This window comes from Pungitius pungitius, chromosome 12 (assembly GCF_949316345.1).
Source record: "Pungitius pungitius chromosome 12, fPunPun2.1, whole genome shotgun sequence".
NCBI classification, from domain to species: Eukaryota; Metazoa; Chordata; class Actinopteri; order Perciformes; family Gasterosteidae; genus Pungitius; species Pungitius pungitius.
Window position 1 is genome coordinate 9,984,907 of NC_084911.1, and position 16,828 is coordinate 10,001,734.

Below are 16,828 nucleotides of genomic sequence, written 5' to 3' on the forward strand. Positions count from 1 at the left end.
AATCAGTGGCTTGTGTAGAAGACAATTATCCTCAAAGTGGAATTAGGAATAGCTTAATGTTTGCATAGTTTCCAATTATGGTACCATTTGCCTTCTTGATTTGGCCAAAAATCATCCCACAGTAATGTGGAAACCTGCACTCAATTGTCTTTGTTGCTAATCTGGATTCACTGTTCAATTGTTTAAAAGTATCACTGTCTGAGAAATCTGTACTTTTAACCTGTGGAATTGGACATTGTTTTTTATATTTTTGCATCGGCAATCTCCCTCCAGATTACCAAAGTTTGCCTCCGGGTCTTTCTCTTCCTTAGTAGTTGCTTTTGCTTAGATTAGAGGCGCAATAAGATGCCGGCTACTTGGCTGCGTTTAGAATCAATTTATGTTGAGTAATAGCTACTTCTGTGTACTTTCCACCCTTCATGTCTGTGTGTATCAGGCTCCGGTGAAACTCCACTTCAGGGTGGAGCGTGTAATCAATATAATGAACTTCACTGGTAGCCTCCGTGGCTTCTTTGTACGGCCTCCATGGCTCCACACAGCTGGATGCTTATCATTGACCTTTCTGCGTGAGGGAAAAGAGTAGAGCACCCTTGAGAGAGGGCTAAATCCTACTGTGCAGAAAGTGGTTTGAACGATCAAACTACTTACTTTTCCGTTTACAAATACATCTGCTCTTTCTCTGCGTTTCAGCAAACTGCCCAGCTGGGCCAGAGCCGTGGTGCCTAAGATCTTTTACGTCACAGAGAAGGCTTGGAACTATTACCCCTACACTATCACAGGTAATGCTTTAATTACACATCCTTGTTCTGCAATTACCCCAAGCAGGGCAACCAAAAGGTTGATTAAAAGACATGTTTAAACAGGTCCCTTTGTGCCATCATTATTACCTAAATAGTACTATACTATGTAATTATCATTGGTTTAAAAGAAACTAGGCCCCCCATGTCTCTTTTTATAAAGATATCTTTCTGCACACAAATAAATCCCCATTTACTCCAGCCCTCTATAAACATGGCAACCTGCTGGACTCCATCATAAGGAATCGTATGGAGGGCAAAGAGGTATACCAGCGAAATTCTATGATATTCTCAATCAGCAGAGGGCAGGGAGGGAGGGACGATAGAAGTCATGAGGGACGGTGGAGGTGATGTACAGAGGACAGGCGGGTTTATCCAAAAGATAAACAGTCAGATTGAAGCATAAACATGAACAGGCTTAACAAAAAATACCAGTGACCCGTCTTTCGTGTTAGTGACTGGAAGAGCTGCAGCAAACCAACATGGTAGCCCTCCTGTGTGTGTGGCACAAACACTATGCTATTATTTTTTGATGAGGCCGACAAAGACACTATCGCTGAGAATGAAGTGCTATTGCAGAGGCTTAATAGTCTTTTGTCCGTTTCCAACTAAATTGTTTTTTTTTTTGTTATCTCTTTCACACGGTTTCATTCTTCTATTATCTTCCACCTGTCTGCATCCATCACACACCTCCCATCTCTGCCCATTACACTGATGGCCTCTGCTGGGAATATGGTCAGAGTACACGGTGAGTACTTCTAATGTGTCCGCGTCCGTGCACACACACACACACACACAAAATAATCACGTACTAGAATCCCTTCGACCCAAAAAAGCCGACACACGGGGTTAAAGGGGACAGTGGTTGCTCGCCCCGAATGCTGCTGGCGCTGGATGACGAATGTACGTGAAAATCCAGTCTGCAGCAGTTCTTTGAATCGTGACATCGAACACCGTGCACATCTGTGGTGCCTACAGGGTACACTGTAGTCTATCGGGATACAATGTCTTTCAATATGCTCCAATGTTACGTGAGCTGGTACCTTTCTTCTAATCATTGTCCTTTCCTGGAAATGCGTCAGACTGTTTTGACAGTTGGCTGGTTGACATTTAAAAGCTGGCATGTGTTCATGTTGCTGTGTGCTTGAATGCAATTTAAAACAGTGCCTACTGTTTAAACTCTATGAGAATGAAGTTACACACGGAGAAACATTAACAACGTCCAAAGTTCTCAGTGGTACGACGAAAAGCACAAATGAAGAAACTTTTAATTGTCCACCACGTTTCCAACATCAAGGAAAACATAAGAGTCACGAATAACAAATCAGCAGCAGGTTGAGCATTTCCCCAGACACAGGTGCAGGTGGATGGAACATCTGGACGGTCAGCCAGGTTGTGAAATCGCGCCATTGTTGCCAAAAGCAACCTTTCGGAAGAAAATATGCTGTAGGTGTACAAAACCGCTTCCTGTATCCTCAAATCAGCAACCATGGTGATTTTCAAAAGAGCCTCTAAAGAAAACTGATGTCCTGATGTCCTTAGTATTTATAGACTGTGTCGATGGTGTTTTCACGCTGCTTCGTGGGAAAGGTTTGTCATCATTAGCCAGATGAGGGTGGTGATGACGCAAAAGATGAGGATATTGATTGGATTGTAAAACAGGTCTGTCTTCGTGTCTGTAAGTGTTTGATGGATGACATTTGGTACAGATATTCTCATCCCTCTTGGGTTGTAGTGATAATTAGTGATAATTTGAAATTATCTTCTATGATATTCTGACTTTTTAAATAGCACCATCTTTCTCTTTTTTTGGCCAAATATCTGAGAACAAATTCCTATTGGCCTCCGTTGTTTTAGTTATTGGGAGCCTAAGTTCATTTAATTTGCTAAACTGTGTTGGAAAACATCAGTGAGTTAACTGTCATTGTTAACGTGTTGGCGTGCCAATGTCAGTATTTAAAGGTGCAGGTAGCGCTTTCATTCCAATTAACTCAATATAAGTCTGCTCTTCTTACACGCGTCATTGGACCGTCTCCCCTCTTTAATGAAGAAAAACAATGCGGAGGGGTGTAGTTGGTTGGGTTTGGAGTTCAATTATCAACAATCTTTCTTTCCCCCCTAAACTCATGGCTCATGCCTGACTACAGCCTTACATTCTAAGAGTCACAAAGCCAGTGAGACTCGGCAGCACTGACAAATTGCACTGTGCACGATAACTACAGTAACAATGCCGACTCCCCCTCCCTCTGTGTTTATTTTTTATTTTTTCCCCACAAACACACCTATGCATTTCCCCTGAGCTCTGCAGGGATGACATCTTTTTGCAGACCAAAAAGAGATAGCATTGCACTGCAAATATTGTCCTTTGGATTATATCAGTGAGGTTAAAAAAATGCTTATGATACACGTGCATTTAGTTGAGCAGAAATATCTCCACAAAAGAACACCATGATTGTTGAAGCTGGAATGCAGTTGGTAAAGCTAATGTTAGGCTATAGACAAACTGCAGCAGGATTTACAGGGGGAGAGTCTCATTTAGATTCTTATCAGCAACCACCTTTTTTTTTTAAAGATATATAAAACGTACAAACCGCCAATATCACTTAACACATAACACGCTTGTGTTAACCACATATCCTAAATTAGGCATGTAACGAGGACGCCAGAAGTGTGAACTCCTCTGCAGATATCGGGACTCAATCCTGCCGCACTCCATAGCTCATTGTTTCCTCATCCCTCTGGCTGTCTTTGTCCTGCTGTGGCACACACAGAGACACATTCACGAGCACACGCGGCAGCTTGTACATCAACAGTTCATGCAACCGGTATCTTTGATGGTATAATAAGTTAGGTATAAGGTAATAAGTTTTGATCTAATCAAACTGCCGTGTTTATGATCTGAAGGGCAGTCAATATTACCAAAGGTATTAAAGAGAAGTGTTTGTGCGCATGAAGAAGTAATTACTCTGTCTGTAGAGAAGTGCGGTAAATCTACCCAGTGGTAATCATTATTGCTCATCTGGTTGAACACAATAGAGACACACAATTAGCCTCACATGTCATTCTGGTCCAATCCTAAGCTATGTAATTATCTCTTCGTATCTATTGCTCACTCTCCTGTCGTTTCTTTCCCGTCCAGTGCTCCTTCCTGCCCAAGTTCTCCATCCACATAGAGACCAAGTACGAGGACAACAAAGGCAGCAATAATGATGTGAGTAGAGCTCAGCGTGTCGTGTGGCTGAGTGTATTTTGTGAAAAACGAGGGATCTCATTGTGGCTTTTTAATACAATCCAATTCATCTTTATTTAAATACGTTTTGCACACAGTTCTCCATCCTGGAGAAGGATTTTACCCAGTATGATAAAGCCTTTGCTAACGTTTTTAGTAAAATTCTGAAGGTATGTGACTATTGTAAGACGTAGCTTAGTCATTACTAGCTTACTAACCCATAGCTTTAGTTTTTAGTGTACTAACCCATAGCATATATTTTATTATACTTTTATTTTATGTTTATCTTATTTGCACTATGTCGTCATTATTGTACTGTCTTCTGTCATGCACCAACCGCCAAGACAATTTCCATGTATGTCCAACATATAATGGCAATAAATGTTTCCTGTTTCCTGATTAACAATACGCTTGTTGATGTTCTGTAGCTACATCAAAATCAGCAAAAAGTGAGAAAAAAAAACATTAGAAATATCATATTGGCAGCATAGAGGTACCACATAGTCGATAAAAGCGCATAACTTGATCTCCACCTCTCCCTCAGTACCACTTAACACATTGGTGGGAGGGGGGTCGGAAGGTTATGCAATACTACCTCGCTGGATCCACACTGTGGCTGAAAACGAAAGGCCGCAGCTCCACTTAGTGGTGGCTCGGCGGAACCCAGTATGCTTCCACAGACGCTCATAACTTCACATTGGAAATTGATCGTAACAAGCGGAGGTGTTTTTTGGACGTGAGTGTTTCTTCCTTCTGCTGTCGAGCCGACACCTCCTGTTCCATTTGTGGGACTTCGCCATTTGTGCAGTCTGTCTTTTTCTCCTTTCGTTCTTCTCCTTCGTAAGTTTCAATACTCTCTTTGTCCCTCTCACTGCCGTTTGCCCCTCCTGCAACATCTGCACGAATGTGTGTGAAAAGTGGGATCATGTCTCTGTGTCTACGGAGACGATAACAGGATGTCATTGCTTTGCTGTTCCTGTGTGAGTCAGACACACGAAGAAATCACGGCCCCACGGAGTGACTCACAAACAACCTTTTCATTTACTTTACTTTATTAAAGCCAGACGGAAGGACACCTGTGCTCTGCAAGACCCAACACAACATCGTGTCCTTGTGCATCTGCCACATATGCCTTTGAACATCTGCTTTTCTGTTTAATATTGTGTCCAAAACTAAGTGTGTGAAGCTTCGCCATTGCATCCGTAAAGAGAGGCAGTCGGCATCACAACCGATGTAGACGCCTTCTGATTTAAACGTCCTCCACACACAATGAACTGTTCCCTGTTTTCTTAGATCTTTTGCAGCGAGCCCAAAGACGAGGAAACAGAGGTGTGTTTCGTGGACATCGTCTATGATGAGATCCCAGAGCGCCACTACAAGGACTCCGAGGTGAGGGCAGTCAAGTCATCAACCGTGTGCTACAAATAGACATATACAGTATATATATATATATATATATGTACGTTTGTATGAGAGAGAGGAACGGCGGACAAATGAATGCAGCAATGCAAAGACAGAGGGAGGAAGCACGAAAAGTAGAGAAAGGAGGAGCAAACAAGTCCACAAATAAAAAATGAGAAGAAGGGATGGGGTGTGAGCAGAGAGATGGAATAGAGTGTTATCCCTCCTGCAGCGCAAGCTAATTTCTGACCACCAGCTGGCCATCTGCCTCCTCAGTGATTGAAATGCATGTTTATGTGAGGGGATAGAGGGGGGGGAAATGGGGGGGTGGGAGTGATGGACATTGGCTGTGTTGATTTGACATTTGCGCGTGTGTGCGTGTGTGCGTGTGCGTGCGTGTGTGTGTGTGTGTGTGTGTGTGTGTGTGCGTGTGTGCGTGTGTGCGTGCGCGCGCGCGCGTGCGTGCGTGCGTGTGTGTGTGCGCGCCCGTGCCCGCGTGCGTGCGTGCGTGCGTGCGTGTGTGTGTGTGTGCGCGCCCGTGCCCGTCTGTCAGGGTGTGATGGTCATAAAAAGCTAAGCTATTAATAATCACGAGGGGCTATGATGTCACTGCTGTGGTGTTTTATTATTGACACCTCCACTTACACACACACACACACATACACAAAACAGCCATCAGGCTTTATGGTCTTCTTCTTTTGTCCTCTCACAGCTAGAAATAGCACAAAGATTCCGTCCAGGGTTTAAAGGGGATGTCACATGGCCAATGTAAATATCTTTTGCTTTAAAGAAAGATGTTTTTTCGGAGACAACTCAACAATACAGAAGATTTACGAGTGTTTCTTTACATGCTGGAAAGATAACACCAGAGTTTCCTCGCACATATCAAATGAATAAGAAAAAACACATACTTGTTTTGTACTTATTGTACAGCCTGTTAGCTTAGCTTAGCACACTGGTAACAGTGGAAACAGCTAGCACAGCTGCTACAAAAATGTAAAAACAATGCGTTGTTAGGTAACTGACTATATACTGGCCTAGCTCACATTCCTGAGGGGTACTGTAAGGTTCCCAGCAAAGTACCACAACAGGCTACAATTTTCCCCCTGTTTCTTTGCACTATGCTAAGCTAACATGCCGCTAGCTGAGGCTTTGTATTTAGATGTACAGACAAGTGTTTTCCCAGCAGGAGTTGCGTATCACACTGTACACTGTAACAGTCATACCCACTACAGAATAGTTAGTCTACCAGGAGCCCTGATTAATGCACGTTGGGTTTGTGACACATACTGAATTCACGTTGCTGTCCTGTAGGCATGCAGGAGGGAAATGTGTGTATCAGCAGTACATAATGGAAAGCAACAGAAAGGATACAGTTTGACAAACAATTAACCTTACCTTTTCACTAAACTGGTGTCTCATGGCCTTGCAGGACCTGCATTATTTTAAGTCAAAGAAGACTAATCGAGGCCTCCTGCAGGAAGGATGGATCAACAGCCAAGACCCCATCATGTGCTCCTACAAACTGGTCACTGTCAAGTTTGAAGTCTGGGGCCTGCAAACACGCGTGGAGCAGTTTGTGCACAAGGTCGGGATAGAAAATGTATCTCAGAAATATCATTTTCCAATCAGTCAAACAATTCACCCCTTGTAGGTCAGGGTCAGTGCTTGAGACGTTTCTTTTTTACGCTCTGAAAACACGACCCCAGATGGCCATGAACGCTCAATTTTCACCGTTTACCACATCTTCTGCATCCTACAGATTACCTCCACTGACTTCCTTTTGGCTCAGCTGCACAGCATAAACTATCACCCTCCACAGCATGGGGCCATTGTGTGAACCGTCCCTGTGCTCTCGTCGCCCAGAGGCACGCGCACACCGCCAGGGCCATTACTCACATGGCAACACCGGCAATGACTCGTATGAATCGCACACATCACGGGGTGAAGAGAAAAATTTAATAACACAAAACAGTTTTGAAACACTGAGCGCCCTCCAAAGTTAACGCGCAGTGATTCACTTCCTCTCACCTTGAACTCCCTCCACCATTCTCACTCTGATTCTCGCTGTGATCTCACGCCTCTTTTGCTTCCTCTTCCTCGCTCTTTGTGTCGTTCTGCTCAGGTGATCCGAGACGTCCTGCTGTTGGGACACAGGCAGGCCTTTGCCTGGGTGGATGAGTGGATTGGTGAGTTTGTTGGGAACATGGGACACTCACTTATCTCAAGATGGAATCTGTCCGTGGGATGAAGTTTCCTGTTTACTGTTTTTGCCAAATCTGTAGTAGAATGCAAAGTATACCTTAAAGTAACAAACCGTGAATGTGATGAATATGTCTTTTAAGTGTCCATAAGTGAATGGAAATGCTACATGTTTGAAATGTACATATTTTCATGTGGTCATCAAAGTTTCCTTACGTGTCTCATACACCAGTGATTTATACATTATTTGCACACTGAGGCATTCTGCTGTCTTTGGCTTTAAACTTTTAGAAAGCTGACAATCTCTGTAAAGGGATAGAGAACTATATAACTTGTGCTGTTGATTAGTATTTAATCCGTCAAAGATAACGACACCGTGGTGAAATTCATACTCATTTATGTCAGAATACCTGTGGGAATTGCCAAGGCAACGCAGGAGTGAATCCCCGATTAGACGGTTAAATACCGTTGGTTTTTGTAACGTTAGATTCTTTGTATTTGCTCAGAGCGAAGCAGCGTTCCAATTAGTGCGGCTGTCTAATTAAATTTGAGCTTTTCTTTCTCCTTGCACTTCATCTCCACTATTGCGTGATTAATCACACGTCTCATGTGAGCCGTTATTATTTATTTTGCTCTTCAAGCTTTCAAGTCACTGCCCTCAGTCAAATCGAGTCCCGTCCCTCTATTGAAGTGAGTCATCCGTTCCCACAGACATGACCATGGAGGAGGTCCGAGAGTACGAGCGCGCCACACAGGAAGCCACCAACCTGAAGATCGGCAGCTTCCCCCCGGCCATCTCCATCTCAGAGACCCCGCTTCCCTCCAGCGCCCGCAGCGGCCCCAGCAGCGCCCCGACCACACCCCTCTCCACAGAAGCCCCGGAGTTCCTGTCGGTGCCGAAGGAGCGCCCCAGGAAGAAGTCCGCTCCGGAGACCTTGACCCTGCCGGATCCGGGCCGGAGGGATTCGCTCTTCAAGCTGCCCAGCTTTTTTTCCTGGAACTCCAGCCCGCAGCCGGAATGAGGGCCGGGGGCCGCGCCGCGCCACCGCCGAAGCCCCGACCTGTTCGACCCGTGGAACAGTGGAGGATGCCTGAGCAGCACATCCCACAATAAGCCCCTCAGCCAGCTGCAGCAAGCGAAGGTGACTTTGCACTGTCCTGGTGATCCAAGCCCCCTCAGCCGACTCGCCGACTGTTCCAGCAGAAGCCTACAGCCTCAGACAGGCAGCCTGATGTCCATAGCAAAACGTCCCGCGAGGTGTCACGGTATAGCGCGTCCTCTTGACTCCAACAAAAGCAGCTGGAGGCTCCTCGTCCTTCTTTCAGACAGACACGGCATCGTGCGTCGGACACTATTAGTCAGATTGAGTGTAGTGTACATTCCTGAAACCGGTTCTATCCCACAGATTATCACCTCCCTTGCTTGTGTTGACGAGGTGTGATGAGGTTCAGTCACTGCGCATAATCTTTACATGTACAGAATTTGTCTTTTTTTCTGCCTTAGGCATCCGAGTGTCAGGCTTTGTTAAATGAACCTTGTGGTTTGACGTATCTATTTATGTGGTTAGGACTTTGCGACCACTGTATCCGTTAAGTGTTTTTACTGTCAGGTGTAAGGTGATTTGCGTATTGTTGTAAATATTGTATGATCCATATCTAACCGGTAAATTGTCAGTACTTTAAACAGAATATGTTTCCAGGGAGATGCTGCTAATAGAATGTATTTTAAAGAACATGACTCATCTTTAAGTGTTTATTATAGTGCGTTCTGTCAACTACAATTCCTGTAAATGATTTAATTGTAATTGCATGATTTTAACTGCAGAGACAGAATATTAAATGTTCTCTGTCCTCTTTACTAGCTCAGCCTCATACTTGATGTTGTGGTAACCAAGTTTTCATAGACTGGTCATGTGGTTCTGCATGTTGTTTTGCTGCTTAGTGTCTTTAAATTGTATTCATTTTTTGTCATACTGTTGACCGGTTTAGAATTGAGTGAATTTAATTAAAATTCAATACTGAAATCTATAATTGTGTGAGAGGTTTTTGATGGCTGTACGAAAAGGCAATACTAGATTTACCTGTCAGATCACAAAATAAACATTAGGAGACAGGATCACACCAACATCATGAAGCATTGATTCGTAACCAACAAACACTCAAACCCATTGGGGTGAATGAGGATATTTCAATAAGTTTTGGAATTTTCTTTGTGCTGGATTTCATTTAACTACAGTATGGGGACAACATATTTAAAGTTTGCATAGGATGCAAAGAAACATTGCCTAAAAATAGGATCATCTTATAAGGAGTCTTATGTTTGAAAATGTAAAAAAATTAGGGCCGGGCCGGGACTCGATTAAAAATATTAATCTAATTAATTAGAGGCTTTGTAATTAATTAATCGAAATTAATTGCATTTTAATTGCATAAATATTTGGCCTGAGAACAGTGAGAAGTAATTTTTTTCACATTTTTATTTATATTTATTTATTTTTCTTCAACCAATTCCAGCAGACAAGTGTAGAAATAGCATATTTAGAAATATAGTACTTTCAGAAATTCAGGTAGCCTATAGCTAAGTAGACCTTCTGTAAACTAGGCGAATTCCTTGTTGCACAGCTTGCACACAACCATGCTCTTATCGACGCTTCCATCCGTGTGTTTATAATAAAATTTCCCATTCACGGGGCCACCCAACACGGTCTCGTCAGCTTCTTCGTTCATGTTCACTGTGGTTTGTTGTTGTCTGAAGTCATGAACGCTAGTTGGTGCTCCAGTATAATCGGTCCTCCGAAACTCGTCCAGTGAGAAACGTTCCGCGGTGCAAAAAATAAGTGTAAAAATGCGTAAAAAATGTTTAATGTGTTATTTTTTGTGTAATTAATTAATCTTAATTCACATTGTAATTAATTAATCGTAATTAACGCGCTAAAGTCCCGGCCCTAAAAAAAATACTTACTTAAAAATACTGACACACTGCTGTCAGGGTTTTGCAAGCATTCGAGCATCCTCTGACCACACGGACAACTTATTACAAAATACTTTTATTCAAAAAAGAATTGTAGGAAGAGACACTTTTTTGCCCACAGTACAAAATACAATAAATATTAAAACATGAGGCGAAACACATTTGACCATTTTCTGAATTGTGTAACGACATGCAAATTTAAGATCAAGTCAGAGCTTAAAATGAGCAAAGTTCAGTGAGACAATGAACTGTTTAGATCTTAGATAGTATCTTTTAAAAACATATATACCTCTAGAAACCCCTTTAATATTAAATACATACAACACACGTTATGATAAGCAAGGTGGGACAAAAACAAATAAAATGAGGTCATGTTCTCACATGTAAACGCAACAAAACCAACTGACCCAGCTGATGAAATAGGTTAAGTGCAAGTGAGGAAGCATTGTATTCTGATGTGCGTGATTGTGCCTTTGTTACCTTTTGCTTCCCCTTTACTTTCTTTCCTCTAGGCCACTTCTTCTCCGCCTCTCTTTGAGGTTACGCATGGCGTCGAGGAACACCTCGTACCAAAAAAAAGTGAAGCCTGTTGACAACGCAGCCTTCACCAGGCTGGGCGAGAGGCCTTTGAAGAAGCCTCGCACGCCCTCCTCTTTGGCTATTTGAACCATGCAGTCCACCAGGCCTCGATAAGTCCGCACCTGCACGTGAGCAAAGCCGACACGCTGCTTTACACACCGCGCGCCAAACGTGCCACCGGGGGGGGGGGGGGGGCTGCGCTTACCTGTCCGAACTGAACTCTGGCCGCCTCGAAGCCCCCCACCTGCAGCCTCTTCTTGCAGAGGTCAAAGGGGTAGGTGATGGTTTTGCTGATCATTCCAGCCCCACTGCCACACGCCAGGCTTCTCAGGTGCCCTTCAAGGGGGATGTGCAAAGAGGAGCAAAGTCGAGCCGGGAATATTTCATACGTTTTTATGTGTGCTGTTATGAATGCCACCGACCCCACAGACCTCCTACATTTCCAGCTTCTTTGGACGGCTGAGCCAACAGTTTCTTAAAGACATTGTAGAAGAAGAACTGCATCCCAGCGTAAGGAAACACCGCCACCAGCGTTGGACACAGGCCGCGGTAAAACGTCAGCGGTCCCTCCGAGCGGCACATGGTGGACACGGCGTGACGCAGGTTCCTGTACACCTGAGAGGAGAGAAGGAAGCCTTACAAAGGGTCTCTGGTTGATGAAGTTAAATACCTTCCTGGAAGAAATGCTTATTTCAGTGTTGTTCCTTGTGAATTCAATTAATGGGACTTTGCAACCGAAAATGAAACGATGGAATAAATGATAAAATAATGGATTCAATATTTGCTCAAATCCAAACTAGCCAATGAGCTTTCAAATTCAGCTAGCGCTAAAAAGAGAATATTCAAGACTTTTGTCAATTCAATTTAAGACGTATTTAACTGCAGTGGAAGTAAAAGAATAAATGCACAGTAGTTCAGTAAAAACAAGGCCTGCCTGATAAAATCAACTCGTCCGATCCATTTCAAACAAACAAGAAGAAAAACTACCACGTGAGAAATTCTTGACTACCTTAGTTTCCCCCTGAGCTGCAAAGCGCGTCCGCAGCGTGTCCAGAGGCTGGCAGACCACGGTGGCCGAGCACGCTGCCAGGCCGCCACACACAAAGTGAACTCCTGCCGTCTGGCTGTTGTACAGCGTGGACGTGTGGACCGACTCCGTCAGGAACTCAAAAGTGGCAAACTGCAAATCACGCGCACGCCGTCGTTTTGAAAGATAAATACAGGTACTTGTGTTGTATGGTTGGTTTTGAAAAAGGCCTCAAGGGGGCTACCTGGACAGCGCCGAAGCAGATGGAGAGGAGCTGTGCAGGGACGTGACCCTTCCAGAAAGCAGAGAGCCCCTCCTCTGAATAGATGCACCGGGACGCCTGGAATAACCCGCGGTATTTGCCCTCAGGCCTCACAGAAGACACGCGCTCAATCTGCAGCTGTGGAGCGAAATACACTTTAATATACTCGTTACCATATATGATTATAAAGGATATTTTAAAAGTTGAAATGGGAAAGTAGTTGTTAAATCACTACAGTGCAATTTACTTTTCTTTGATTTAAAGATCTTTTTAAAAAATCATCCCAAAGCATTGTTACCTGAAATCTGATTTTAAGCACATCGAGGGGGCTGATGAGCGCCCGGGTGACCATCCCAGCAGCTGAGCCGGCCAGGGCGGCCTCCTCTGGGGAGAGGGCAGTCCCCTGAGCCCCGGGGTCATAGCCCACCATGTCGCTGCAGGAACCGACTCTGCAGAAAGACTGCAGAAAGGAATTGTGAGATACAGTATTAGTGTTTTGTAATTGATTGTTATGGGGTCAGATTCAGAAGTTACCTGACATACTACTCTAATCAATCAATCAAACTCCATTTCAGACTCACGCTCCAGATAGTTAGGTAAAAGTATACACACTAAAGTATAAAAGAACTGATTTAAAGGTAAAAGTACTGCACAAAAATTTGACTAATATACCCCCCCCCCCCCCCCGCCCCAACACCCCACCCAGACGTTTTACATCATACAGACATATGATAGTCATAATTATTTGAAAAAGAAAACCAGTATTCTGGATCTGTCTTGTATGAATTTGGAGTCTTGTAAACCCAGCACTTTTATGCATAGGACACCATTAACAAAGTCATTCATTTATATGTAAGTCTGTAGATGTTTGTGGCATATCTAGGAAGATATGGCATTTTTAGGACCTATCGTCAACTCTAAACTATAGTAAAAACATCCATGTCTAGAGAAAATAACATTGTCGACACATAATAGGAGTTTAATACAATATTAATATTAGCAGCCCGCAATGGGGACCACATCAAAGACACAATATGTGTAGAGGACATGAGACAGGCATTGGGACCTTGGGGCTAGCTAAGCTAACAACAACAGAGAGGTTGATGTCCTTAAGTTACGATGACACAAGAAAACAGAAAGTTACCTTTTTGTTAAAGTCCTTCCCAAATTAAACTAAAGCACCAAAGTACTGAACACAACGCGTCCAGTTCAACAATAATATGACAAGAAAGGGTTTCTACTCATGGGTAATGCATTGCAATCTAAAAGCATTTACATCCGGGTAAGACTCCGCCTTTCAAAGCAAAGATGTTGTGACAAGATGAACCCTCCCTGACTTCATCAACCCGGAAATAAATAAATAATAAATAATTGGTAGTCCTTATTAATTCGTATTAACAGCACAATTCACATTGATGTGAAGTTGCTAATGTGAAGCTATGTTATGTGAAGCTATGTATGTGGTTAAGCTGTGCTTAGTTTAAATTTAGATGACATGACTATGCAGTGCTGCATTATAATCTGTATGGTATATTGTATTAAGGAAGTCCAAGAAAACTCCAGCCACAAAGAGACTTTTTTGTGTGAGTTACCAGTGGCTTTTACATCTACAGTGCTTTAAAGTTCTGTTGCATTGAGAGAGGCATTCAAACAGCCTCTTTTCGTTTGTCGTTACGATTATTTTCGAAGAGAGGCAGTGATTCATCTTGCTCTTATACTTAACCTTTGAAGGACTAACGTCTGCTTACATCCACCCAACTGGAATGACCAGCATCGGTGTAAATAAGTGGACAAACCCAGCTCAATTTCAGGTGATTTTTCGCTTATTCTTTGGGAATGTAGATAACGAGTTTGGATATTTTTGTTGACTACACTTTATGTAATGTTAGCTAACCTTACACATTACTTTTCTTTTGGCGGGCGGTGAACGTAACGTTAGGTTAGATAACAAATTGGAGGCTAACTCTCCACATTGACGTTAACGTTGGAGTTCACGCTAGCTCACGTTAGCTAACTTTCCGTCACTCAACAGTTAACGTTAACTAGCTAATTAGTGTCTTGACATAGAGCCAAACCGTTACACGCTCCCTTAGCTCCCCGGTTAAACGTAGATAACGTTACACAATTTAACATTTAACACCCATCACGCGTGTGGCTAACGGTAGATGCCTAAAGACTAAAGACCTCCCGCTTTCAAACTACCGGTCCACGTAATCCCTCCTAGCCCTCCGTGAATGAGCGGCCAGTTTGATGACTGTACAAGATTTTTGCGGTAATTGTTTCCCTGATAATGGTTCTGCTGTTGGTAACGTTGGTGTGTTTGTAGGTTAGGCTTTGATCCACAAAGTCAGTTAACTTCTGAGCCCTCTTAAAATGCATATTTACCGTCTGATCTTCACAGCGTGACCGCTCTCAGGTGTGATGGAAAGCGCTGCTGATGACTACAGGATCCAGTCCTTTGACCTGGACACTCAGATGTTGCTGAAGACAGCCTTAAAAGGTTAGCAGGTCACTGACCTCTTATTTTAAAGTTGGAATCGGATCCATGTCTCCAAAATCCCTTTAATACTTTATAAGTTACATTAAATTTCATTCATCGAGTTCCCTGCCCCGTCCTCCATACAAAGAATAAACAGGTTTTTTTAAATGCTGTTTTTTTTCCTTTCAGATCCAAGTTCAGTGAACCTGGAGAAGGTGTCTAATGTCATTGTGGATCAGTCTTTAAAGGACCAGCTTTTCAGCAAAGAAGCTGGTCGCATCTGCTACACCATCGTGCAGGTGCTGACTCTTTTTGCTTTTACATTTATCTCCTCACAGATAGACACGCTTGTTATCCATATAACAGTCATTGTTGTCCAGAACGCTGAGCACTGTTGAGACAAAAGGATTAAAACAACCAGAGCAGAACTTAAGCATCCCAGCAAGTCTCTTAACCAATGTCTTAATCCTCTTATTAATGCCTAACTGGTAGTTGACACTCGAGCAACAGGAGGCTTTTAATCCACCTTACCTACATGGATGCGTTTCCTGACGTTTTGTCCATACTGTGCCCTTGCATCTCGGTCCCTTTGTGCAGGCCGAGACCCAGCAGAACAACGGCAACGTGTTCAGGAGGAGCGTGTTGAACCGCCTCCAGCAGGAGTACAAGAGACGTGAGGAGACGAGGGGGCGCTCGCTGCAGGAGTGGATGTGTTACGTCTCGTTCATCTGCAACGTCTTCAACTACCTCAAAGTGAGTTCCCGCTGCTCCCCCTAAAATGCCTTGATTGTGTCGTCTTTTCGCTGTGTGAGGAAGTCAGCGGTGAGTCTGGAAGCTGTGGTCCCAGTTCACTTTCACGTTGACTCGGGATTCATTCTCGTTGTTTTGCAAAGGTCAACTCTCTAAAAATGGGTCTGGGCTGATTCTTTACTGGAAAGGGAAATTAAATTCTGCACAACATCACCGCTGGCATCCATGAAAGTTTGAGTCGTCTTAACTTTGGTGACGGCCAGCTGCTGTAAGCACCATCTATGTTTTGTCCCGACGTTTAGGTGAACAACATGCCCATGGTGGCTCTGGTACATCCGGTCTATGACTGTCTGTTCCGGCTCGCCCAACCAGATGCTCTAATGAATGAAGAGGAGGTGAGTCTAGATGTTGTATATTTTCATATAATTATTCTTTAAATAAAAGAACAATAAATAAAAGAACCATAGATGCAAAACATGTGATAACATTTAAAAAAAAAAAAGTTTCTTATTAACAAAAAAACATAATTGGTATATTTTTTTTTAATACAATCAAAATTTAATTTAATACAATGAATATTTCACCATCCCTTGATTCAGAGAGTTATATTTAATGACATTGTTAAATATCAGACACCAAACCTCATGTCCCCCACCCTCTTCTGCAGGTGGACTGCCTGGTGGTGCAGCTGCATCGCATCGGAGAGCAGCTGGAGAAGGTGAACGCCCCGCGCATGGACGAGCTCTTCTTCCTGCTGCGGGACGGCTTCCTGCTGCAGGAGGGCCTGACCTCCATGGCCCGGCTGCTGCTGCTGGAGATCCTGGAGTTCAGAGCCGGAGGCTGGTTGCTCAGCGGGACCGCCCACAAGTACTACTACAGTGAACTTGCTGACTAGGATCGTTTCTTGCGTGGACGCAGGAACCAAGCCGCTGCTTCTGCAGCCCTCTGATTAAGAAACCAGCGAATTTCTAAAGGACATCAGCCTCCCCCGGGGATACGGAGGAGGGCTTTGAGAAGACGGAGCCTCACGAACTGTAGAAAGGCTTTTTGATTTGGCTGTTTGGTTATATTACCGCAACGTGGTGGTGTGGTTGTGGAAGGTGCAATAGTTCACGAGGCGTTGTAGTGCAG

General features: G+C 43.6%; 3 protein-coding genes across 3 annotated transcripts in view; 2 read left to right on the forward strand and 1 right to left on the reverse strand.

Moving 5' to 3' along the window:
• Positions 1 to 9,663, forward strand: part of LOC119220865 (cytoplasmic phosphatidylinositol transfer protein 1-like) — a 30,465-nt gene extending 20,802 nt beyond the window's left edge. The window contains exons 3-9 of the mRNA XM_037477154.2: positions 691 to 779; positions 1,538 to 1,545; positions 3,937 to 4,008; positions 5,320 to 5,415; positions 6,860 to 7,015; positions 7,553 to 7,616; positions 8,341 to 9,663. Coding sequence (XP_037333051.1) covers positions 691 to 779; positions 1,538 to 1,545; positions 3,937 to 4,008; positions 5,320 to 5,415; positions 6,860 to 7,015; positions 7,553 to 7,616; positions 8,341 to 8,651 — 796 coding nt within the window. The 3' untranslated portion in view covers positions 8,652 to 9,663. The remainder of the gene's footprint in view (positions 1 to 690; positions 780 to 1,537; positions 1,546 to 3,936; positions 4,009 to 5,319; positions 5,416 to 6,859; positions 7,016 to 7,552; positions 7,617 to 8,340) is intronic.
• A 1,016-nt stretch (positions 9,664 to 10,679) lies between these two features.
• Positions 10,680 to 13,752, reverse strand: slc25a19 (solute carrier family 25 member 19). The gene is made up of 7 exons (XM_037475199.2): positions 13,613 to 13,752; positions 12,767 to 12,928; positions 12,451 to 12,606; positions 12,189 to 12,359; positions 11,611 to 11,794; positions 11,385 to 11,515; positions 10,680 to 11,301 (listed from the first exon to the last, which is right to left on the reverse strand). The coding sequence occupies exons 2-7, from the start codon at positions 12,896 to 12,898 to the stop codon at positions 11,095 to 11,097; spliced, it is 981 nt and encodes a 326-aa protein (XP_037331096.2). The 5' UTR covers positions 12,899 to 12,928; positions 13,613 to 13,752; the 3' UTR covers positions 10,680 to 11,094.
• Positions 13,753 to 14,152: 400 nt separating this feature from the next.
• LOC119219794 (MIF4G domain-containing protein B-like) lies at positions 14,153 to 16,592 on the forward strand. The gene is made up of 6 exons (XM_037475193.2): positions 14,153 to 14,279; positions 14,870 to 14,968; positions 15,137 to 15,246; positions 15,545 to 15,700; positions 16,000 to 16,092; positions 16,365 to 16,592. The coding sequence occupies exons 2-6, from the start codon at positions 14,890 to 14,892 to the stop codon at positions 16,590 to 16,592; spliced, it is 666 nt and encodes a 221-aa protein (XP_037331090.2). The 5' UTR covers positions 14,153 to 14,279; positions 14,870 to 14,889.
• The last annotated feature ends 236 nt before the right edge of the window (positions 16,593 to 16,828 follow it).